This window comes from Falco peregrinus, chromosome 3 (assembly GCF_023634155.1).
Source record: "Falco peregrinus isolate bFalPer1 chromosome 3, bFalPer1.pri, whole genome shotgun sequence".
In the NCBI taxonomy this organism is placed as follows: domain Eukaryota; kingdom Metazoa; phylum Chordata; class Aves; order Falconiformes; family Falconidae; genus Falco; species Falco peregrinus.
This window is the reverse complement of record NC_073723.1, coordinates 108910095-108933429: the sequence shown is the minus strand read 5'-3', so window position 1 is coordinate 108933429 and position 23335 is coordinate 108910095. Positions and strand designations below refer to the sequence as shown.

General features: G+C 46.8%; 2 protein-coding genes across 4 annotated transcripts; both read right to left on the bottom strand.

Moving 5' to 3' along the window:
- Positions 1 to 6407: 6407 nt before the first annotated feature.
- Positions 6408 to 10145, bottom strand: AURKAIP1 (aurora kinase A interacting protein 1). 3 transcript variants are annotated; one of them, XM_055800688.1, is made up of 4 exons: positions 10034 to 10145; positions 9240 to 9326; positions 8258 to 8706; positions 6408 to 7312 (listed from the first exon to the last, which is right to left on the bottom strand). In XM_055800688.1, exons 1-4 carry the CDS (start codon positions 10128 to 10130, stop codon positions 7205 to 7207), a joined length of 741 nt encoding a protein of 246 aa, XP_055656663.1. In that variant the 5' UTR covers positions 10131 to 10145; the 3' UTR covers positions 6408 to 7204. The 3 variants fall into 3 exon arrangements, with proteins under 3 accessions (XP_055656663.1, XP_013155051.1, XP_027643362.1); XM_013299597.3 differs by lacking the exon at positions 10034 to 10145 and adding an exon at positions 9822 to 10016; XM_027787561.2 differs by lacking the exon at positions 10034 to 10145 and adding an exon at positions 9798 to 9822.
- Positions 10146 to 11739: 1594 nt separating this feature from the next.
- On the bottom strand, positions 11740 to 22834 carry LOC101921742 (C-factor-like). Its single transcript, XM_055798581.1, has 6 exons — positions 22604 to 22834; positions 14758 to 14809; positions 14267 to 14454; positions 13685 to 13840; positions 12717 to 12827; positions 11740 to 12500 (listed from the first exon to the last, which is right to left on the bottom strand). The coding sequence occupies exons 1-6, from the start codon at positions 22742 to 22744 to the stop codon at positions 12387 to 12389; spliced, it is 762 nt and encodes a 253-aa protein (XP_055654556.1). The 5' UTR covers positions 22745 to 22834; the 3' UTR covers positions 11740 to 12386.
- Between the last annotated feature and the right edge of the window lie 501 nt (positions 22835 to 23335).

The following is a 23335-nucleotide window of genomic DNA, read 5'->3' as shown; positions in this document are numbered from 1 at the left end:
TAGAGAAAACAACAGAAAAGCTCATATGCAGCAGCAGCGTCTCCTGGACAGTAACTGAAACCATATGAATGGTCAGGGAAGCCAAATGAAGGCCTGCTAAGCCTAGGTGACCAGTCACAGATTCTGCCTTCGGGATGTACCTGCTGATTCTGCTGCTGAAAAGACTCCAGCTGGCGGCTCCATAATGAACTAGCTGCCTCAGTGCTGACAGCAGCGAAAACCCCTCATCAGTTGAGGAAACAGCTCTGACTCAAGCACCCAGGGAACGGAGCTGGTGAGTAACTGGTGCTGTTTACACATAGTCACATTGCTGACCATAACTGTTGTAGTTTCTTCTACCTTTTTTTTAAAAAAAATTTGGCAGGTTCTTCTGTGACTGCTTATTCTTCAAGTTTAACCAGTTCCTCACTGCCTGGTGATAAAGCTCAGCTAGAAGCATCCTGCCATGAATTGTTAATACCCTTAAAATAAACCTGACAAGTTCCAAGCTATTAGTTTTCTATCTGATGTGCTGACTCCTTGCTCAGGACTCCACATCCTTGTCTTAACGATCACTTTGCAAGTGGTTATGGGACTCTGAAGTCCTTGCAGCAGCTGAGAGGCTCCAGGAGTGCTGTCTCCAGACCTACATAAACCAAAGGCAATGACAGTCCCTCAGCACAAGACCTGCCTGATCAGCACCAAGTCTTGTTTATTGAACAACTGAAAAAATGCTTTTTTAATCAATATTTCATGTTATTTTTCTACTTTAAACAAGATTTTAGCCACGCTTCCTAAGTAAACAAGGCACATGTAGTTATATGATTCCACTGTCCATTCAGCCCCCTCCTCCTTCCCATTATTTCAAAACACAATAGCCAGTTTCAATTTCAGCTACATTTGAGAGTATGGGACAAGTCTCATAGTTCTACAGTTCCTACAAGTCTTGTAACTAGTGTAACAGAGGAAAGATGCATTAGTGCCCATGCTGTGAGTAAGACTAAAAAATTCAGTCTTATTTCAGGGAATTTACACAAGAGTGATGTATCAATTCCCCTAAATTCTCTGGCTCACAGAACAACTTGTTTCAGTTTTGTTCCTCTGTCTTACAGGGAAAGGCAAGCAAGAACAGATACGTCCACAGGAAAGTCAGCACACTCTGCTTAAAGCTAGCTCAGATGTCTATATAAGAACTACAGTTACTGATTTTTCTTTTTTTAAAATTTAAAAATCAGTAGGAAAAGCAAAACCCACTTTTCAAAACCATTGCAGTTCTGCAAATGCAACGTTCCACGTTGAGTACAGAGTGCTGTTGTTTTTGGAGAGTAATTGACCAGGCTCAGCCCAAGTGAACCCAAACCAGGATGTTTTCACAGTCAGAACAGAAATGCCAACAGCAGAACAGCATGAATGGTGAAATTAGAAGATATAATTTTAGTTATCCGCAGGTGCTGTTTGCAAAATCAGTAATATCACTTCAGATAGATTTTCAGCTCGTGTAAATAAGCATGGTTTATTAACTTTGGAATATACAGACAAGAATTCACACCCACTGAAGTACAGCCAGCTTCATATTTAGAGAAGGATCAAGTCAGAGCTACTGAAGCCAATGAACATACACCAAATTATCCCAGGTAACTTTTAGACAATTTTTAATACAGAAGCGTACCATTTAATATGGGTATTAGCTCACTAGAGTAAAGGTACATTGTTTCTGTTCAGGAATTATTGGGCAATGGTAGTCAGGTGACATGAGCAAGATCCTATTAAATCCCTGGAAGGTGTGTTTTGTGCATCAGATGCTCATAAACATTCCCTGACTTGGGCTAACACGTACTACTCCCTTTAAGACTGGTTTTGAGTTTACTAATGGAAAAGAACGACAGTTCCCACAATACAGACATAGAAAGAACTTGGTTTTCTGGTGCCAGAGTTACGGTATGCAGAGGAATCCTCCTACAGCAAAGGAGGAGGCTTCACCCCTGCCCCCTCTGATGTTGAACAATACAAAAAAACCCCAAGAAACATAAAAACCCCACCGCACAATGAAAAACCCAGACAACAAGAACCCCACAAACACCAACAATCTCCCTCCCCAAAAAACCCCAACCAACAACAAAAAAACCAACACACCACCACCACAAAAAAAACCACACTCCAAAAACCAGGTTCTTAGGCACCCCTATCAGGAGCCAATACAACAGTAACGTGAAGAATATTTCTCTTTACATTTGCTGCTACAGTTGCGTGCAGCCAGGTTTACTGAGCATCCCACGGTCTGTCCCCAGCCCTTCAACACACACGCGCCTGCTCCCATGAAATCATAGTTGAAAACACAGTGAATAAACTCTCTTGACCTGGACGTTTTCAAGATCACAGTCCATCAGCCTAACAAAATCTGACTGTCTGGGTAATACCAACACAATTTTTTTTTCCAGGCTCCCTGTGCTTTAGGATTTAAGGACACTCAGACCTTTTGCATATCTACAGCCTCAATTCAGATCAGTGTTCTCCTTCGATGTGAAATCTTTGGTCCCATCACAACCTGTGCAGCTCCTGGTTTGAATCAGCTTCAGGTCCGGTCTTATGAGCAGGAGCTGAAGAAACCATCATTACATTCCACTCCATTTCCTTTCCACAGGGCTCCTTCCTGGACAGCCAGTCTGTCTGTCTGTGCCAAGGACAGCATGGAGAAGGCATCCATGAGCTCCTGCATGACCTCAGGGCTGCTTTAACAGCTAGCAGACTATCCAACATGTTTTGTAAGGTAAGCACAAGATTTTCAGAGGAAAGAAACATCTTGCATTGACTGCTGGACTTTCTCTTTTCCAAATTAATTCTGTTCAACTTTAAGTGAGTCAAAACTACAGCAGACAATTACCAAGAAGCCTGTTTCTGTGGAGAGCTGCAGCAAACAGCTGCCATACACTGTTAAAATCTCATCTGTAGACTCCAGACCAGAGGTGCTATGGTTAACTGCTCTTTATGCATGATGATTTTAAGCCAAATTGCTAAGCTGCTGCAATTTACACACATTTTAAATGTTTCTACTTTCCACCCATTTGGGGTTCAATCCTTGTTACCAAAGGGACCAGCCTTCTTGGCTTCTTCATTTGCTCTAAAATAGCGTGGTTGCTCTCTTTATAAAAAAGGGAATTGAAATAAAATTTTCTGCTCCCCATCAGCATCACAGACCTCCTGCTTCACCATCATTTCTAAAAACCTGTCATTGCTAACACTTCATCTGTGGACCACCAACACTGTGGACCACTAAGCAATAGTCTGTCTAGCTATGCAAATTACTGGCAGTTAATCCACACTCTCCCACCCCTGTGCCAAGCAAACCTATCTTGGATGGTGTTAGACAACACAACAATTGAGGAACAGCTGCAGCAAGCAGTTCTTTTGCATTGCTCCCTTCCCCATATGCAATCAGGCCTGATCCCCTGCTGTAAGTTATTTTTAAGTTATACTGGTTTAATTTGCGTGGCTGAAAGAACTGTTACGTCCAGAAGCCTCTAAAGAACTTCAAGAATCCACACTGGTGTGACTGAACAACACACTTTCTAGAGAAGATTCCTGAAATACATTTAATTCCTACCCTAGTAAGAAACACTGCTATCCAGCTCAAAGAGACAACTAAAATCTCAAGTTTGCCAGCAACCATTATTTGCTAGCATTAGAAAGAGATAGTACTTCTGCCACAGCTATGTCAGAAGCCCACTACCACTCTGTTGCTATGTTTTGAGTTTTCCAGAAGGGAGAACACTCTCCGAGTTTGCAATGTGATGCTTTGGCTAAGAGAAAATGCAGAACTTTCACCCCTTCAGAGGCAGCTGACTTCCTATTTTAGAGGCAACTCATTTCAACACAAACCTGAATGCTATGATAAAACTACCAAACCTGTTCAGCTGAGCTTGCTGTCTCTGTATAAGTACAGGCAATCCAAGAATTAGGGATGTAAGCATGAGTGTAAGGGGTTTTATATTCCAGTTTTAAGGGACATTTCCAGACCAACAACTGTCAAGTAGTTTCAAACATGAAATCACTATCCCACTGGGTATCTCCAGTCTCTGCAATAAAAAGCACGAATTTCCCCAGCAGCCTCCTGCTGAGTTTCAACCATTTCCTCTCAGAAGTGAGGAATAATAAGGAAATAAAGGAGAAACCTTCAAGTCTTAAATATTTTGAGGTTCATTTATAACAGTCAAACCTTTCCTGTCTGCAGCTACCACGGCTACATATGCACATACACATATACATTTACTAAGTAGACTGGTATGTTGGTATGCATGTATTTTGGAGAGGACCAGCAACTGTAAAGCTTTGTGAACAGTATTTTATGTACTCGTGCTCCCCCTACAGAAAAACAGGTGGAGCTTTCGCCTACCTGTACCAGAGAGTTTAAAATTGCATCCTGTGGTCAAGTTAAAGCAAGTTGATACAACCCTGGTATATATTATCTGATAGTGCCACATAAGACAGACAGTCTTTGCAGCATCTGCCACAAAGAAAATATAAATCCTGAGATGTGCTTTGAGGTACTCTGGTAAAAAAGAATATAGCATTCATATGACTAAGACTGGCAGTAACTGCCATGGATTGTTTACAGACACTTCTGTAAATTACACAGTAGTTCCAGATTTCTATACGTGGCTGTGTAATTACATCTAATAGATGTAAAAGCAATGACTTCTCTTGGCACACTACAATTTGGATTACTACTTAGAGAGGATACCATTTAATAAGCTACTTCACTTCCTGGAGACTTGCAATCCACCACACATCATTGCCTTAGTACAAGAGTTCACTTGCCGTGGAACATCACAAGGTACTGAATGATCATGCGCTGCAATTCCCACCATTTCAATCATTCTCTTTTCTAGTTAGTATCAGGATGTAAAAACAAGTTAGAGAGCAGGGTGGTGGTGCTGATCCAGGAAAATGGTACAAGTTCTCTGCCTGCATGATACCAGCATGCCTGAGAACAATGAACAAGTTTGTCATCTACAGCCTCACCATTTTATGTCAAACTAGAGAGATAAGACCAACCTAAGCCTTATGGATAAGGACGGCTAACATACCCTTGGGCAGCTGGTAGATTTAGAGACTACAACAAAGAACAAAGACGCAAGTTACAGGATTAAGACAAAAAGAAAATCAAGGAAGAATAAACCTCAAAACTGGAATTGGAGGTACAGCACTGACAAATGAAAAGGGCATGCTACTTTTTAAAGTCTATTGCTCCGTGTAATTCCAGCGGCATTGCAATTCTTCAGCAACCAGCAATCTCCTAGAAACATGTAAACTAATTATCATTTTTCCCTAGACAGAAAACCAGCAAGTTTGGACTAAGAGGCAGTAAGAGAAGCTGTAGGACTGACAGAAGACAACAATGCTGGCATAAAGGCTCTTAAAACAAATGTGACTAGGGGGAAAGAAAAAAAAAGAAAAAAAAAAAAAAAGAAAAAGACACAGACCTGACCTCAAAGGCACTAATCCTCTCAGGCCCCAGCCTTTCACCTAAGCATCTTTGTGCAGGGAATGTGTATTGGTATTTTAGAAACACCTAGATGCACTCTGCATATTTAACAAACCTGTAAGCCAGAATCAGCACTCAATCTTCTCTCACTTGGTGAGTTTCTAAGGCTCATGGCTAGACATCCTCCTCTTCATTGAAATCCTGACAATAGGCTGAATGAAAGAGTCCTGCTGGTCTTGGTTAAAAGCAACCGCTGCCTATTTAAAGCACGAAAAGGATGGAACATGTGTTTAATTTTTTTTAATCAAAGTTGCCTACTGTTAACATATGGTTTGGAAAAAAAAAAAAAGTATAAAAATATGCTAATCACATGTTTCTACAGGACTTCAATACAGTTCTCAGAGTGCCAACAGTTCTCTAGCAAGATTAACCCATTTTTAAATGTGGGTGTACCCTTTCCTTAAGATACCAACATAACGACCCAGCTAGCTTCTACATTAATGGCTAAGGAGTTTCAGAGGCTTTACATTCACTGTCATCTAGCAATAAGAAGAGCAGAGCACCACACACAGAACCCAAGACATATTCACTGTGTGCCAGGAGTCACCTGTCCTTCCTGCAGTGAGATTAAACTGTACCTGGCACCGATGAGTTCCGCACATTATTGTTTCTCTTCCTTTTCAGTTTAGTCAAGTGTTCTGCTCCTAGCAAATAAAAAGGAATAAATTTTCAGGGTAGTTTCCCTGTATGCTGCAGAATGATGTGCCTACACAGCTCGTTCCTTTTTCCCCTCTTTCTCTCAGAGGCCAGTCCACCCCACCTATCTGCTAGAATAGACAGGGAAGGGCTGAATCACACAGAACCAAAGTTAATAGCCTCAAACAGAAAAATCAAAAGCAGAACCCAAAAGAGAACTCAGATATAAAGTCTCTGACTCTGACAGATATAAAGTCCTCTCTCAGGGTTTATTTTAAACATTTGTATTCTTCACAGCTTTCATGAGTCTCTTCCATCATATAAAACCAGCTGATAACAGGATTGCCTTGGTCACAAATAGTTAATGAATAATCAGCTCTGAACTTTTACTGATACCAGTATCTGAATGTTCTGTATGACAAGGGTCAATTGTAGAAAAAAAAAAATTATTAGCACAAAACAGAACAGAAAAAATAAATTTGCTTTTTAAGGATGCTCATGCAATGCCTAAGGCACATGCACACCAAGGCTTCAGACAGGTGAAAATCAAATCTTTTTCAGATATATTCTACAGAATTATGTGCCAATTCTTACTTCACAATAACTCTGAGCAAACACCAGCCTTTTTACAGCAAGGCTATGAAAGAATGAGATTCTGAAAAGAACTTTTCAAAATGCTTGTGTCTTATATACAATGAGAAGAATTCTTTTGCTTATCTCCCAGAACTGACTGTTCTTACAATACATTGTTCGGTCTAATCTTCATAAATTCATCTGCAATCTTTGATACCTTTGCCCTAACATACAGCTGGGGGCAGCAGCACGGGACTGCACACAGCAGCACCATGTCACTATACAAGAGCTCCCACCATTCTTTTGGGGAGAAAAAGCATATTGCTGTCAGGTTTGTCCTTGGAAAACTGCTCACCAAGACTGAAAGTATCCTCCTACTAATTTCATCACGCTCAGAAAAAGGTTAAATGTAATCCACATACTTAAATATTTTTTTTAATTACAATTACATGTTAAAACTCATTACAAGTGTTTTTATCGCTTTGAACTTTTCAGAAATATCTTGGGTGTCTGCCATCCCGCAGGAGGACTTTTCAAACCAGCTCTTTTCCAGATGCGCTCCAAATCTTTCTCAAATTTTATCTAAAACAGAAAAAAAAAAAAAAGAAATGGTAACACAGCTCAAAGCAACACTCAAGTATTCAGCCACTGCCCACATGTACCAAGTAGAATCTAGATGTTACACACACAGAAGAACCAAATGCTTTACGGTTTTAAGTAGGCAGCTTGCTCTATGTGTCAAATTAGCCTTACTGCAGAAAATACATTAAAATGCAATAGGATTCTGGTAGCATTATTTTAAAAGTCCTGTGTGAGGAAAACTGAGAAGACAAAAAATGAAACTTAAGAAAAATTTAGAGGTTTTCCTCATGATAGTGTGTTCAGCACTGCTTCCTACAAATCTGAAGAAATGGAGTAACAATTAACCCCAATTTGCATCAAGGCAAGGTGAAAATTACCAGAGAATGAGCTAAACTATATTATAGCAAACCTAACAGACTAGTGAAAGGTAGCATTGAATGAGACCATCTACAGCTTGAATGAAGGCCCATGTCTTCCCTCACCCCTTCTATTATGGGAAGTAAAAGGCTTCTCTATAGAAAAAGACAATAGGAAGCACTTGAGGATGTTGGCAAGACAGGAGATAAATTAAGATTAAACCAGTCTCCCTGATACAATGCAGACACGTGAATTTATCTTTCACACAAATGCTAAAATTCTTCTCTCTTAGCTACATGTATTTATAAGTTTCTGTCATGCAACAGAAATCGCGCTCAGTAACTGTCACACATGTATGTTTACAACCACAGAAATATTCTACATTTCAGGTTTTGAAGATGTACAGGTCAAACACAAAACAGAAAAAGCTATTGTACTAGTAAATACTGAATTTATTAAGGCGCTCTGAGCTGCTGCCATTTTTCCCCAAATAAATTCCACTTAAACACATCGTCTGAGACCTGAACAGAGGCCAGTTTGAGAAGAGGGGACATTTATGTCAAGAAGTTCTCTCTACCCTGAGCTCACCTGACGCTTCTTCTTGCGACCTTCCTTTATCCTCCTCCGTACAAACTTTCTTCGCTTTAGCAGCTTTTTGTACTTGTGTCGATTCATTTTCCTTCTGCGAATCTTCAAAACATTCTTACACTGAACATTGTTGCTACTTGTTCCTTCTCCTTCCTCCACATCAGCTCCCTCGTAAGATGGAGGACAGTCATATCGCTGCAGAGGTTCATAGCCCGCTTCTTCCTGAGCATTAAGGACTTCTGCTTTAGGTAGCAGGTATCGAACTGTCAGCCAGCTTTCTAAGGGGCTGATGGAAAGTTTTCTGGGGATCAGCACCTCTTCCAGTTCAGGGTCCAGAGCATACCACTGCTGAGGCTGGGCTCCGCTATTGTTAGACGGCTGTGTGCTATAGCGCGCAGATGTAGAATGATAGCAAAGAAAGGAAGACACTGACCTTGGCAAAAGGTGGCCTTTGAGAAGAAAAGAACGTCACTTAAGAGGCAGAATTGTCAAAACAGAATGTTAAGAAAAGCTCTGCCCAGCTCTCAAACCACCAGGTAACTGTGGCCAGAATAATCTAACAAAGGAATTTGCTTACAAAAATTACATTCCCACCACATAAGCAAGTATTTTTTAATTTGAATTTAATTATGCTGCTGTAATGCCACCTGCTAAAAATACATTATACAGTGCTTTATCGTGTAAGCTGTGTGTAAGTACAATTTGGAACAGGGAACTGTTCACTGCATTAAGCCTTTCTGTGGCTAAAGAATCTCCTCCTAAGCTTAAAAGAGGTCAGATCAGAACTACACAGTACGGAGAGAACAGATCAGAGACATACGAACATTTGAAAACCTCTGAATGAACAACAGCCTCACCACTCTTGCACTGCTTCCTGGGAAATAAATTCCTGGGAGCCTCATTACCTTAGGAAAATTTAAAAAAAAAAAAAACAAAAAAAAACAAACAAACCAGAAACCGAGGTCACACAACATCAGTTTACCTGCAATTCGTGAAGCCTTCAGTAACCTAGAAGTCAGCTGTGATATTAACATATTGTTTCGCTCTGTCCGTAGCCAGACTGTAATGACTGATAAAATAAGGACATTTACTCATTGAGGTGAACATACTGCTTAAAAAAAACAAATCCAAAAATGGGCTGAGTCACTCTAAGCACCCTCCTCCTCTCCTCGCCAGGCTGCTGGGTTTTGCTGGGGGGGCCTGGCCCACAAGCAGGGGTTTAGCGGGGCCGCAGAGGCAACTGAGGAAACCTCGGCTGTTCCAGGTTTAAAACAAGTCCCCTCCAGGCCCAGCCCGGCTGCCCGCCGCCCCCAGGCCCTGAGGAACAGGCCGCTCCCGAGGCGGGACGGTCCGCAGCCCTGCGCTCCGGGGGTGGGCAGCCTCCTGCCCCGGGCACGGGGCTACCAGGGCACGGGGCTACCAGGGCCCACCACCACCCCACGGGCACGGGGCTACCAGACCCTGCCACCACCCCACTCCGCTCCCCGGGCACGGGGCTACCACGCCCCGCCACTGCCCCACTCCCCGGCCACGGGGCTACCTGGCCCCATCACCGCCTCGCTACCTGGGCACAAGGCTACCCGGGCACGAGCACGGGGCTACCAGGCCCCGCCACCGCTCCGCGGCCACGGGACTACTAGGCACGGGGCTACCAGGCCCCGGCCCGCTCCGCTCCCCGGCCACGGGGCTACGCGGCCCCACCACCGCCCCGCTCCCCGGGCACGGCGCTCCCAGGCCCCGGGCACGGCCCGCAGCCCGCCGGCCGCCATCGCTCACCGTCCCCGCCCGCCGCTGCCCCGGAACTTCCGGCCGCTGCGCAGGCGCCGTGAGGCGCGGCCGGGCCGGGCTGTGCGGGCGGCCCCGGGGCAGCCATGCCGGGGCGGGGGAGGGCCAGGCCGCAGCCCCGAGGCGGCGGGGTGCCTTCGGCCGCCGTCCAGCCGGGTGGAGGTGCTCGGCCCAGCGCACCGGGAGGCCGGGGGAGGTGCCAGGGCCGGGCCGGCCGCGGCGGCGCGCAGGGGCCGCGGCCCTCAGGGGAGCAGGGCCCCGCCTCGGAGCTGCTGCGGGGTGGGCGCGCCCGGGGAGGCGCTGGCGGGGCCTGCTGCCCGGCAGCCAGCTCTGCTCTCCTGCTGCCGGCCGGCGGAATCGCGGGGCAGGGAGCTGAGAACGGAAAACCGGAGACAAAACCCTCTAATACCCCGTCTGGAGCGCTAGAAAGCCGGCAGGCTTTAGTTTCGAAGCTGGATGCACGGGGGATAAGTTCCGCCCAACACACATCCTGACTTTGTTCACCATTTATCTTTATATGGCCAATCTATACCTATTAATGACATTTCTGAGAAACTGTTGGCATATTCCTTACGGTTCCATGCACTACTTATCATATCTACACTCTTACTACACATACGTGGCCTGATGGGTCCGGGGTCCTCTGGTGGTCCTCTGGGACACCTTCATCCTTTCATCTGCTCATCCTTTTCATGACCTGCTCCCTGCCTTGTTTCAGCACTCGGGGCTCATGTCTCGGTTTCAGCCCGGTTCTTACCTACTATTGTAGCTAAACTGTACAATGGAGCATTCTACTAGTAACTAAACTACATAATGTGACATTGTACAGCTCGGCAATGCCATGGATACATTAGTTCCAACATTTACAGTTAAGCACACAGGTAAAATTCCCCTCGTCTCAGAGCATGCCACGCAGCAGGCTGCGGAAGGCACATCTGCTCCTTTTCCACACCCAGCATCTGACATTTGATTCAAACTAAATAGCTCAACTAGTTCAAACTGAGCTCGCCCCTTACCTACCAGGTTTGTGCTGATACAACAGTCACACTTGGAGATGGAAAGTCAATAGCTTTCAGCTGATAGGAAGGCACTGCGTTTTGTTCACCTGCTTGGTCACAGCAGCGCATCACTGAAAATCGGTCTGAGAGCCGAAGTGTGGCAGAACAAGCAGTTTTTCAGTGAGACTTTACATCCTTGTCGATGTGGGGATCACGAAAGGCAGCTAGAGAACTCTCTTTCACACCATCAGCTGCATCTGAGGGCAGATCTCACAGTGGCTGCTGTCCAGGAGCAGCCACACCTGTCTCTCCCACTTACCTGGCTGCTGTTTTGTCTTTTCTTACTCGGTACAGGAACCCACCGTCTTGGCACAGCATGAAAATGCCTAATCAGCTGGCATGAGGGAGTGATGTTGAAGCAAATCCCAGACTTCAAAGAACTTTTTGCTTTTATCCCTATCTCAGCCAGAACACAGAGATCTTTTCACCCGATGCTTTTAGGAGTTCAGACCAGAACAAGGGTCTGCCCCAGTTTCAGCTACACCCCACCATGTTAAACCCACCTGGCCCGAAGGAAACAGCAATGCCTAGTTCCTTCCTGCAAGGCAGAAGTACCATTCCCTGGTCAGGGAAGAGCAACCTACGTAGACAAACGTACATACACAGAAAAATAACCGCAGTGGTTCAGTAAACAGACTATTTGTTTAAACAAGACTTTATTGAAGATGCTTTAGAAGTTTATGTACAAAACAACATTCCCGCCCCCGTATCAGGATATCAGTCATGCCCTGGGAACAAAGCAAGTGTCTGGTGTGTGCTGTCAACCTGGGGACACTCGGAGGTTGCTGAGGAGTTTGCAGAAGCACAAAATTCACGTAGTTTAGAGCTGGGCAACTTCAGCCTTGGCTCAGTTAGGACTGAAAGAAACCAAAGGACCTTTTCTAGAGACGTGTCTCCAGCAAACTGAACTTACTGGAACCTGACAGCCTGCACTGGCCTTGTTCTTTGCAGAAGTAAAGGACCTGACCTCAGAGTGAGAGGCCCACCCTGGTTTTGGAAGTGAAGAGGAACCAGCCCCTGGATTTAACTTGCAGTTTTAACTTATTTTAGATGGTTCCAGGAGATGCCCATTACTAAGAACACAGTAGTATTTGCAGAAAGCATTAGAACAGAGCAGTAGCAATACCAAGTCAGCCACCTTGCTTTCCAAGTATACCTAAAGAGAGGCGGGATATCAGACTGGCTACTTCAGCTAGTAGTGTATAAGAAAACAGTAGAGACACAGACATTAGTGGCACAAGTTAAATAGTGACTGACGTGCTGTTTCCGTAGTATACTGTGCACTTCTACCACGGTAGAGTTTCCCCTTGCCAGTCCAGGAAGGAACCATTTTCTTTTTCACCGAGACGGTCCAGGACAGAGAGAATGCCTGGGATAGCCTCTTGCACCTGCATGGGAGCCTAGAGCAAATCAAGCTTAGATCATTACTAGGAACAGCGTACAGAAGAGAATCAAATGCATTTAAGAAGTTGCTAGAATCAAAGTGGGGGGGGGCTATTTTCATTTTTCATAGCATGGCCCTGCAGCATATGGAAGTGTATGCTGTGCAGTGGGTTCTTGCTCAGGGGTTGGAACAACAAGGGAGTCTTTCACATTTTCAAAGAGATGTCTCTTACCATGTTTCCACCCATGTCTGTCTGAAGCCAGCCTGGATGCAAAGAAATACAGAGAATTCCATCCGATTTCAAGTCTGCGGCAAGACACCTGGTGATCATATTCAGTGCTGTCTACAACAGTGGAAACCATCTATTAGTGTGCTGGTTTTACAAGCCTGGAGCAAGACCCAAGCTAATTGGCACCTGCCTTCCATCATGATGTCTCCTGACAAATGAAGGGGCAGTAACAGTATCACAGTAATTTATCCAGACTTAGTGGGGGCTTCATTCTCACATACAGCTGTTAAGAGACGTATTGCAAAAGTTCTATTGTCATAAGCTTACTGCCCAAAGACAACACTAAGTTGTGATGGAAGACAAAGTAGTATTTGAAACTCCTAAGGAGCTGTGGGGAAAATAATGTTGACATAAGGACTGTGTTTTTCTGCAATAATCACTGCACAAACGTTCAGGTTTTTACTTCTGAACAGGGAAAACAAGCATATTAACAGCTTATGAGTAGGCGGTGTAAGAGAAACTGTATGTCTAATCTTGACTGTTGGTACAAACTCAGTTTCTGGATGTGACAAAACTGAAAAACTCCCCCTCTCGCTAATCAGCTCTACCATGTACAGGTCAGCACACCTTTTGTTGAGTTTCATGCCTATCTTCCTTGGGCTGGAGAAGAACACAGCTAATAGGACACACACCTGAGGGCATCAGTTCTTCCCTGAATGCCAAGTGCCTCTGAAATGGTTCTGTACCAGAGTAGCGATGGAGCATCTGTTTTTAAGAAGCTGGTGTGCTTGCTCCAGATATATGGTTTTCAAGGTCCTGTTTCCACCCTCATGAAGAACAAGAACAGTTCCTGTGTCAGCCTGCCCAAGGAGGTGCTGCAGACCTCACATCATCCTCCTAAGCTCAGAGTGGTCTTTACCTCACAGGCCTGCCGGCACCCAGCAAAGCACAGCCCAGGGCAGCCTACAAACCTTCGCTATCCTGTAGGGGTAGACCTTGAGGAACATCTCATTTGCCTGGACGAGTTGCATGGAGGCAGCAAGAGAGGACATATTGATAATGGCAGCTCTATGGCAGCCCATTCCTGTGCTCAGCTGAGCTGCCTTCCTCAGAAGGGGTAGAAATGCCTGTGAAAACAAGAATTGGTTTTAATTTGGCCCCTTCAAGGCAAGCTGGACTCTCAGGTTCTGCTCTGTGAAGAATTGCCATACAACTCTATACCACCAGCACAGAATGGTGGTGGCTCTCCGGACAAGCTGACCATAGGAAACCTTTCTATAACAGCCAGCTGAAAATAGCAAGGACCTTCAGCCTCTTCTGCCCACCTCCTAACCCAGCCTGTCCACGGAAGTGACCTCATACCAGATGGATTTAAACAAAGAGAAAGATCTTTGATAAAAAGGATCTCTTGCCACTCGCTAGGCATACAGTTTGACATCAGAACCATATCTGTGCAGTTCCAAGGCGACAAATGCTTTGGTTACATGTCCAGCTCACTAGTGGCAAAGCCTCACATAGTACTATAGGTTAAACACATTCTTCCCAGTTCTTACCTTGGTGACCATGAGCTGGGCAACTGTATTGGTTTCGTAAGTGGTGAGCATTGTCTCTGCTGTGACTTCTTCCAAGGAAGCAATCACGTTGATGCCAGCGTTGTTAATGAGGCAGTTCAGACCTTTGTCTCCCACAATTTCTTCCACTTCCTTGACTACTTTCTTGATGCTGTTTTCACAGACCACATCTGCACAGAGGAGCCAAGAATAGCCACGGTGAACAGTGAAGCATGTGGTTCAGGTGCCATTCTGGCACTATACAACACATGCTAAACTATAGCTAAGGCAGTAGCCTGAATGGGGACACTGAGGCAGCACACAGAGATGACAAAGCACAGCAGACTTTACATAGATTATGTTTCCCCAGTGTTATCGTAAGGGTGATCATTTTCAGCTGCTGGAGGTCATGTACAGCTACTGATCACCCAGTAGACCTGTTGCTTAAGATGCACTCGCCTGATTAGTTGAAGATGCTTAAGCCCTTTACTCACCCAGTTGGAGAAGCTTGATATTGCTGTATTGCTTGCTAAGCTGCTGGAGCTCCTGGGAAGAAGAAATTATTTGAGTTATCTTTTTAATATATATTTATACATATATACATATATTTCCGTGGCTATTATATAAAACAGTTTGAGATCTGCACCTCCAGAATTGTAACTGCCATTTCTTTTCATAATGGGACTGAAGGCAGTGATACTACTTTGCTTTCCAACTGCTGAGCAGCTTTCTGGAGGACAAGATCAACTGCTCCAAGAAACTGGACTCTTCACCTGCTTAGTCAAGATACCAGCATGCCAGATTATAGAGTTAGTTCTCAGTTTGTACAGCTCCAGGGTGTGTTTGCAGTGTAACCAAAGGTCTTTGATCAGGCAGCTGCCATTGCCAGTTCCACAGCAGACCACCATGGCGCTCAGACTGCATTCCAAGCCAGTAATTCCCCACTTCTGTAAGAAAAGTGTAGTTCTCCTGAAGCTCAGCTAGTGCTAGACATCAGTTTAGCGCAACAGGAAGGCTTAAGAAAAGCCATCTGGAACTACTGTTTGAAGGAAGTTTCCTAGCGCTTTTCCCATGGAAATTCTGTTTGCCAGCACTCTTGTTAGCTTCAATTCTTGTAACCCAAAGTAAAGCACACATTAAATCAGCTCCATACACAGCAAGTGTCCACGAGAAGAACCCTGTTCCTGCTAGATAGCTGTAATTCAGTCATCTGTCTGCTACCTCTCAGTAGAGGAATGACTAGCGTTCTTGAGAAAATGAGTACTATACCAGTGTTGCTGCTGGACAAAGTATGTCCCAACTGGATTTATAGGCCCAGACGGAATACTTAGGTTTCTATGCCATGTAGCCAAGTGGGACGTGTGGCCAAATGTAACAGATGGATTACACACTCCCAGCCCCTTTTAGGAGACTGAGCAACCCTGGCCAAACATTCCAGGTCAAGCAAATCCATCTCTTTAGGAGCCCTTTGGGAACGGGGGTTGGGGGGCTGGTTTTGAAAGAGTACTTTTTGCCACTTGGAGACACTTAGGGACTCCGTGTCCTCTGTCAAGCTATAATGCATTACAACTTTTATCTCTGTTCGTACTCTGCAGGATTCTCTCCAGGCTCGTTCCGAAAATTTGTTCTTCCCCTGAGGACGATCTACAACTGCAGTTAAGGCTGTTAGGGGGGGAGGGAAGGAAGGGGAACAAGTCAGAAGCACAAAGCCAGAAGACATTCCTCCCCTTGGATAGGGCTTAGTGGGACAGTTTTCAACAGATTAAAGGCCCAGAACACACTATCTTGTTTATTGATAGTCAGGCATGAAATAGTTCTGCCATGTCAAGGCCTGCAATAATTATGTAGCTTTGGACTGTTCACTGGACTTCAGTTTGACAGTATCACTTACTTGATAATAAACTCAGAAGTGTTTTGGCTTCTCAGGGTTTGTTCATTTGTGTATAGTCAGACTGCTTTACTCTCTGACAGAAACAGGCTATGTTTCTAACACTATTGCTAAAAGGCCAGAGATGTTTTGTGAAGTGAATAAGCAACACGTTCAATTAAGAACTCCAAACACTGTAGCATTAAGCCTTCTCCAGCACACAGCGTGAAATTACAATTGCTGCATGCAAATCAGGTTTAAAACTCAATGTTTTTTCCACTCAGTTGGTTACTTAGTTAACGAGTGACTCCCACGTCAGTGGTTTATGTTTCTCAGAAGCAGCTTCCAGGCATAAAGCTAACTCAGATGGCTTTGGTCTTCAAGAATGTTACTTTGTCTGATATAAACATAAGCTGAAAAATCCAGTTAGGAAACCTAAAAATTGCAGAAAAGCCTATTCTTTTCCCTACTGTGACTAGGAGAGGAGGACCAGAGACCAATTCACGCAGCGCAATCAGATACAGCCATTTCAAGCCACCAGTCACGTATGCTGCTTCTCCTCTTCCCCCACTCCAAGGAGTTTTGATCAGAGAGATCAAACGTCCTCTGTGTCTAAAGAACTCCGAAAATATTACTGCAATGCATGCATATACTAGCTATTGACTCCCCACTGAAGGGATAAGTTTTCCTGAAACTCACTGTTGTCATCAGTCAAGTGCCACGTTCTCCCCCCATTAAAAAAAAACAACACAAAACTCCCACCAAAATTACAACTTAAAAAAACCCACCCAAAACAACAAACCAACCTACACCACCAAAGCTATGTGCAAGGCTTTTTTTTTGAAGCAGACTTGTGCTCACTGTTTGGAATGCCAACATGCTAGTGCAGAGGCACGGCTCCCAGGACAAAGAGGTTGAATCCCTGGAGAAGACAAAGTCTTGGAGCAGAGCCAGTGCAGCCCATAATGGCAATGCATGCGTAAGAATAAGTCAGCTCATTGGTACTGCTTTTTGAAGTGCAGCTTGTATTTTAATGTCAGTTAGCACAGTTTCATTTAAAGACACCAGGTACAGCCAACATATCCCAGACTAAGTAATTTTTAGTTAACGTTCTGTGATAGCCAATTTAAAAACAAACGAGACAAACAAAACCAACATAAAACCACAACACATCCCCCTAATACTGTGCTTAGTGTAGTAGCTCTAGGAGTGCTCTGCACCTGAATGGTTACCCCTGAGAATCAGCTCTCAGGGATTCCAAGAAAAAATTAAACTCTGATTAGCATCTGTTGTTTCCCGCTTGCTGATTTTAATTACAATTAAAAAAGAGCCAGCCTACTCCAATTTAAACAGGATTCTCTGGGTGCTCAAGGCTCCAGATACAGCTTCATCAGTACACGGAATATTTACTGCTAGATTTCAACCGGGAATGTTATGTTGTCTTTGCCATTAAGCAGGATTTACTTTGCCTTCTTTATGAAAGCATTATCCACCTCAGTTACAACTCTTGGAAAGGACTGGGCTCTAGTAGGGCACTTGGAAGCAATCAAGCCAAACTAACATAGCCTGTAGGTAGCTCTGTCAGGCAAAGGGTGCTCGGGTATCCTTCACATCATCCTGCCTGCAGTGAGGGCAAAGTCAAAGGTGTATCATATTTGCCCATGTCTCTCTGAGACAGGCTATTCAGTATCACAGTGTACAGCCAACTTACTGTTTGCTTGTGTAATAGCTTACACCAGGCTGCCCCAAATCCATAGTTCTCTCTGACTCAAGAGGAGCCAGACCTTAATGCTATAGGAAGTGCAAAAGAGTTCCAGGGGGAGAAAAAAAACCCCAACACTGCAATAACCCCAAATTATAAAGGCTTCAGGAATGCCCCCTTTGTCCGATATAACACATCTATCTTGCTAGAGCGCTGCTCCAGAGATTGCTCAGCTGCTCCTTCCAACAGCAGACCACACGGCTAAAATATGTAGCACAGAAAAAAACCCAACCAAACAAAAAAAAAACCACCAAAAAAACCTGACAGTGTGCAGAAGCACTTCAGTGAGAGCTCTGTGTCTGACAAGGGAAGAGACACAGCACTGTTGGTAACGCTATCTCCTACTTCAGAGGAAGGGAAACAGCACATTAAGCCCTGGAAGCTCTCCAGAGCCCAGCAGAGGACCCCTGAGCAGCAAGGAACTGAACGCTTTCTTGTTCACCTGGGAACACACTTGGGCTTGCGGGAGAGCACGAGGAACAAGAGATGCTCCTGTCCCGAGGTCCCATGGTCAGCTCTCAGCACAGCCTGGCAGAGCCAAGCTGAGTATCTGAGCCCTGTAAATGGATTTACGCCGTGGCCATTCGGATCCCTTCAGCTACCTCGCTTCCTTCTGCACCTCAGCAAGTCAGAGGGGGGACTACTGGGGCTGCACCATCATCAGGTGTAGTCTTAAGACTTCAGATCTGAGGGTTTTTTCCCTTTTACGGGGAAGCAGGATGGGGGAAGCAAGAGCAAGAAAGAAAAGCAGGAGCTGGGGATAATTACAGATGGGTCCACAAGCCCGTACAGGCTGGCTGATAATAACTGTACTGTGGTTTTGTCCATCTGGAGTGCAAAGAGAGGACACCCAGGATTATTTTGCAAGGGAGATGTAGTTGCTTCCACTCTCGGTGCCAAAGCAGCCCAAGTAAAGGCAGATCAGCGTCAAAGTGTGGCTGAAGGAGTCTAGCATGGTACTTTTCAAGGAGGAGCAGCAGTTATCTAGATGCGCCTGCAGGCCTGCTGCATGTTATCGTGTGATCTAAAGCCCATTTGTTAGGCAAATGTTCTGTGGAGGCCACCTAGAAGCTATTCAGCACAAGAACTCCAGTTATTACAACTTCTGCCAGCGCAGGCTCATGTGAAAGCTTGCAGCTGTTCGGCATTACCCCAGGATTTGCAAGTTACAGGAGACGTGCTGCTCTCTGTAGTAAGCAGAGGAGAGCAAAGTCAGACTCTTCTCCAGCATCTCTCTTAAGTCAGGTCCTTGGGGGCTTTTGGCTGCCCACTGTTTGGAGGACTCTGAAGTATGCAGTCCTCTCTGCAACAGCATACGCTCTGCTGAGAGATTCTCTGGATAAATCTCCGATACCAAGGAATTGCTGCTGACTGTTGTCCCCAAGATGAGCACTGGATTTGCCAGTAGCTAAGCATATTTAATCACTTTTCCTCTAAAAACTGGAAGGTTATTTTTAAAAAGCTTTTCGTTTAAGATCTTCCCATCCTTTTTGCCCTCCCTGCACTCTGCAACAGGCAAATGCTGCTCTATCAAACCAGATGAGAGCAGAATTTAAGAGAACTATCCAAAGTTGCCTGTCTCCAAGTTCATCCTCCAGTGCTGGAGAGGAACTGGGGGACAGTGCAGGATTTTTCATATGGTCACTTACCACAAAGCAAAGCGGGAAGAAACTAAATTAGATAAATTAGACCACTTGAGTCACTGTCAAGAGGAAAAGCAAGTACCGAGTGCTCAGGTGTGCAGAGAAAGAGCAAGTCACTCAGCTCTCCAGCCCAGGCCGCATGGTCAACAAAGGGATCTTAGATGGGCAAAGCCCATTTGATGTGTATGAAGACAAGTCTGCGGTGCCAGCCCCAGGAGTACAGGAACCTGAACGCTGGGGGGTTAAGATCTGACTGGTAAGTTAGCGAAGGCAAAGTTTTCTCTCTGGGAAAGAAGAAAAAAAAAAAAAAGAAAGTCACTGAACCTTGGCCTTTCCTTACCACACCACACTCAAGCAACATTGCCAAATTGGATCCAAGCTTTGAGACGGTCATATATGGTACTAAAACTCCCATTGCTAGAGGCTCAAGCACGTCTGTGCTTGCCCTCTGCCAGCTAGGAGTAGTGGCATGGTGGAAACACCCCAAAAGGTCAGAAAGTTTTGTGCCAACTGTATGCATTGCAGATGAGACAGATAATAGTAGTGAGACTACTACAATACCTTTAGTAAAGATTTCCCTTCTTTGTGTTTCCAAACCCATCTGTTAGAAATATGCTTTCAGCTGGCTGCAGAGGTTTCTATTGATGTACTGCCAAAGCACAGCACATGGCCTAGAGGTCCTTACAAAGAACAAAAACCTACCCTGATGCACCAAGGACAAACCTTGCCTCCCCCCATCACCAAAAAAAGAAAAGGGGGGAGGGAAGTTTAGGATGCACCCCATGTGGCCTGCAGAATGGCCACTGGGGGTTACTGGAATGTGGCCCTTGGCCAGCTTCCTGTGACTGCCAGCAGTCTTTCCAGGTTTCCACTGCTGGAAGCAAGGAGTGACCCCGACTCTTCCCAGGCACACTGCACTTTTTGAAGGCTATTTCATCTTCTGGTGCAGGTTTACCAGCCTTTTTGCTCAAGATTTTTAAGTCCTGGCAGTGTGAAGAAGCTCACAAGTTCTGTTCAGATATGTCCGTGTAACGTTTCCTAGGAAGCTCTTCCTACGGAAGGAACCATTTCACTTCTCCATGTAATTGATCCAAGATCATTATAACGAGAAATCCCTGCTGAACACAAGGGCCAACTGGTGAAAAAGAGAACCTCCCTCAGCACCGGCTCAAGCAGCTTTAGAACAAACAACCAAGCAGGGAGATTTCTATCTAACAACAGGTCATATGTCTCTGCTGGTTTCCTGTACCACGCTGTTGTGCAATCACTAATAGGAAATACAACTGGGACACACGCCAGGTCTTGTAACAGGAGTGAAATACACAGGAGTAACAGGAACGGTAGCGAATACCTGTTCAGGAGCTCGTCTACTGCAGAAGGGGGGCAGAGGGGGGAAGCTGCAGGAATCAATGCCTCTGAAAGGCAGTCTTGTGCACCAGAGTTCAGTCTGTTCCTCAGCAATTCGATTCAGAAAGATCCTAAACGTGCCTTAGTGCCGGAGAGTTATTTTTTTCAATAACAAGAAACAAAATTAAGCCTTTTTCCTTTGGTTTCATAAGTACCTGTAGAGCAGCACAGTGCTGCTGGAGAAGCGGGTGGTCAGACTGCAGGCACCCCCGAGCCAGCTCGGCACTGCCATCCTGGAAGGGGCAGCTGCGGCACCACCTTTTAAAATTTTTGTGTAGCTAAGCAGTAAACAAAGTCCCTACATTTTCTTTATTGCTAGCATGGCGTGACCACAATTTGCACTGAAAAGAATAAAGTCCACTGTAAGGGAACAGATGTATAAGCTCCGTTTAGCTCTGCACACGCCAGGGAATGTGCCTTTCACTAAGGCAGCCTTGTGCCATGCTTGGAATAGGGGAGATGCGGGAGCAGGGCTTTGGGGATCAATTCTCCTATCGGATACCTGTGGCACAGTAGGTGCGAGACAGCCGCAGGGTTGAGAGCTCAGATTCTGGCAGCTCTGGAGCACTAGAGCTTTCCCAGGAAAGAGGGGGATACCTGCGTGTATTGTCGTGCTGCCCTAGCAGCGTTCTACCTTACTGAGGAGAGTCAAGAGCAGACTAGAGATGCACCAAAGGACACCAGTAGCTGTGAAGTGAGTGGCTTGATAACCCTCTCCAGTTTGCCTCCCAAAGGTTTCATTTGTCATTTATAACAGTCTAGGGCTGGGGAAGGAGCCCAGACACATCACTGCTGTGCTGTAGCGGCCGGGATGCTGGCTGAGGGGGGAAAGGGCTGCAGGTGAATTCACCAGCAAAGTGTAACAAAAGCTACTGCGTTCGCAGCAGAAGGTGCTGGTCCCTGCGCAGCCAAGGAGGGCACCAAGAGGAGTGTTTAATTCGTCGTTCCTTTGAGCCTTTGCACTTAATTGCAAATTCAGTGGAGAAAGGGAAGAGAAAGATGGGGCAGAGCTCCTGCTGGGGACACAGGGACACCGTGTAGCAGAGGCAAGTAAAGCTGTAACGGGATTCACTGGGAGGCTTATGGGGGGTGGACTGCCCCTGCAGGGCTCCTGGGCCACGGAAAATTGGAGAAGGCCAGGATAGTCTTATCTCCAGCTGCAAATCCAGTGGGAAACTCGTGGGCAAGAGGGAGCGGCTGGCAGGAGCCCTGAGGTGCTGCAGCTGCCCAGCCTGCCCGGCCGGGACCGGGGGACTCCCAGCTCCCCTCCCCTCCCCCCGGGAATGCCCAGAGGGACCCGAACAGCAGCACCCCGGGCTCATTTCACCTCCAGCCTCGGAGACTCACGGCACCGGCTCCATCCGATCCGGCCACCTACCCCGGGCGACAGCTCAGCCCCCAGCTCCCCTCCCGCCCCGGGCACTCGCTGCTGGGACACCGGCGCCTGGTCGCAAAGATGCTGCGGCCCCGAAGTGCCTTCTCCCTCCCCCGCCCCCTCCCCGCCAGCCCCCGGGGCCAGCACTGCCGGACCGGGGCTCGGGGCTGCATCCCCTGCCCGGCCCCGCCCGCCCCCGGGGCTGGGGGCTCCGGCACGCAGCGGGGCAGGCGCGGGGTCCCGCGGGCCGGCAGCATCCCCCCCGCCCCGGGCAGCCCCCGCTTACCTGCGCCTTCTCGGGGTACCGGCAGGTGGCAAAGACCAAGTCCGGGGGGGGGCTGGCGGCTGCGAGCCCCCGCACCAGCCCCAGCCCGATGCCCCGGCTGCAGCCGGTGATGAGCACGGAACGGCAGCGCGGCTGGGCCATGCTGGCACGGCTCGGCACGGGCACGGGCACAGGCTCGGCTCGGCTCGCTCTGCTCCCGGCGCGGCCCCAGCGGCTCTTAACCTGCGCGGCGCGGAGCCGGCACCGCCGTCCCGATCCCGATCCCGCCCCCGCCCGGCCCGGCCCGGCCCGGCCCGGTCCCCGCCTCCCGGGGCTCGCCCCCCTCCCCGGGCGGGTCCCGCTGCGGCCCCCCCGCAGCAGCCTTGTCCCCGAGTGCCCGGCTGCGCTCGGGAAGCGCGCGGCTTCCCCAGGGGAAGGGGACCGGGTGCCCCCAGCCCCAACCGCCCCCCGCCCCGTTACCTGCGTGCCAAGGCCAGCGGGGGAGAAGCGGAACCTTCCTGGTCCCCGCGGGGACCGCCTGCCCCCCCCCCAGCTCGTAAGCCTGACATCAAGGGACAGAGGTGACATCGCTAGAGATCTAGGAGAGGGTAGAAGAAACGGTCCCAATTCTCTACTGGGGCAATGAAGTGGAGGCAGGAGCTGAACCCCCATTTCTGGACTCCCCAGGTCACTGCCAGAGGCACGGAGCACCCTGCTTGTTTGGCTGTTAGGAGCATCCTTGACTGTTCATCC

Bases quoted from the DNA above. Each gene is read 5' to 3' on its own strand.
- AURKAIP1 (XM_055800688.1), bottom strand. From the start codon at position 10,130: ATGGCTGCCCCGGGGCCGCCCGCACAGCCCGGCCCGGCCGCGCCTCAC. The intron at 9,327-10,033 runs GTGAGCGATGGC...TTATTTTATCAG, and splicing joins GGCAGCGGCGGGCGGGGACG to TCATTACAGTCTGGCTACGG. The intron at 7,313-8,257 runs GTGAGCTCAGGG...TTTCTGTTTTAG, and splicing joins GTCGCAAGAAGAAGCGTCAG to ATAAAATTTGAGAAAGATTT.
- LOC101921742 (XM_055798581.1), bottom strand. From the start codon at position 22,744: ATGGCCCAGCCGCGCTGCCGTTCCGTGCTCATCACCGGCTGCAGCCGG. The intron at 12,828-13,684 runs GTTTGTAGGCTG...CCACTGTTGTAG, and splicing joins ACCCCTACAGGATAGCGAAG to ACAGCACTGAATATGATCAC. The intron at 12,501-12,716 runs GTAAGAGACATC...GATTTGCTCTAG, and splicing joins CAGACATGGGTGGAAACATG to GCTCCCATGCAGGTGCAAGA.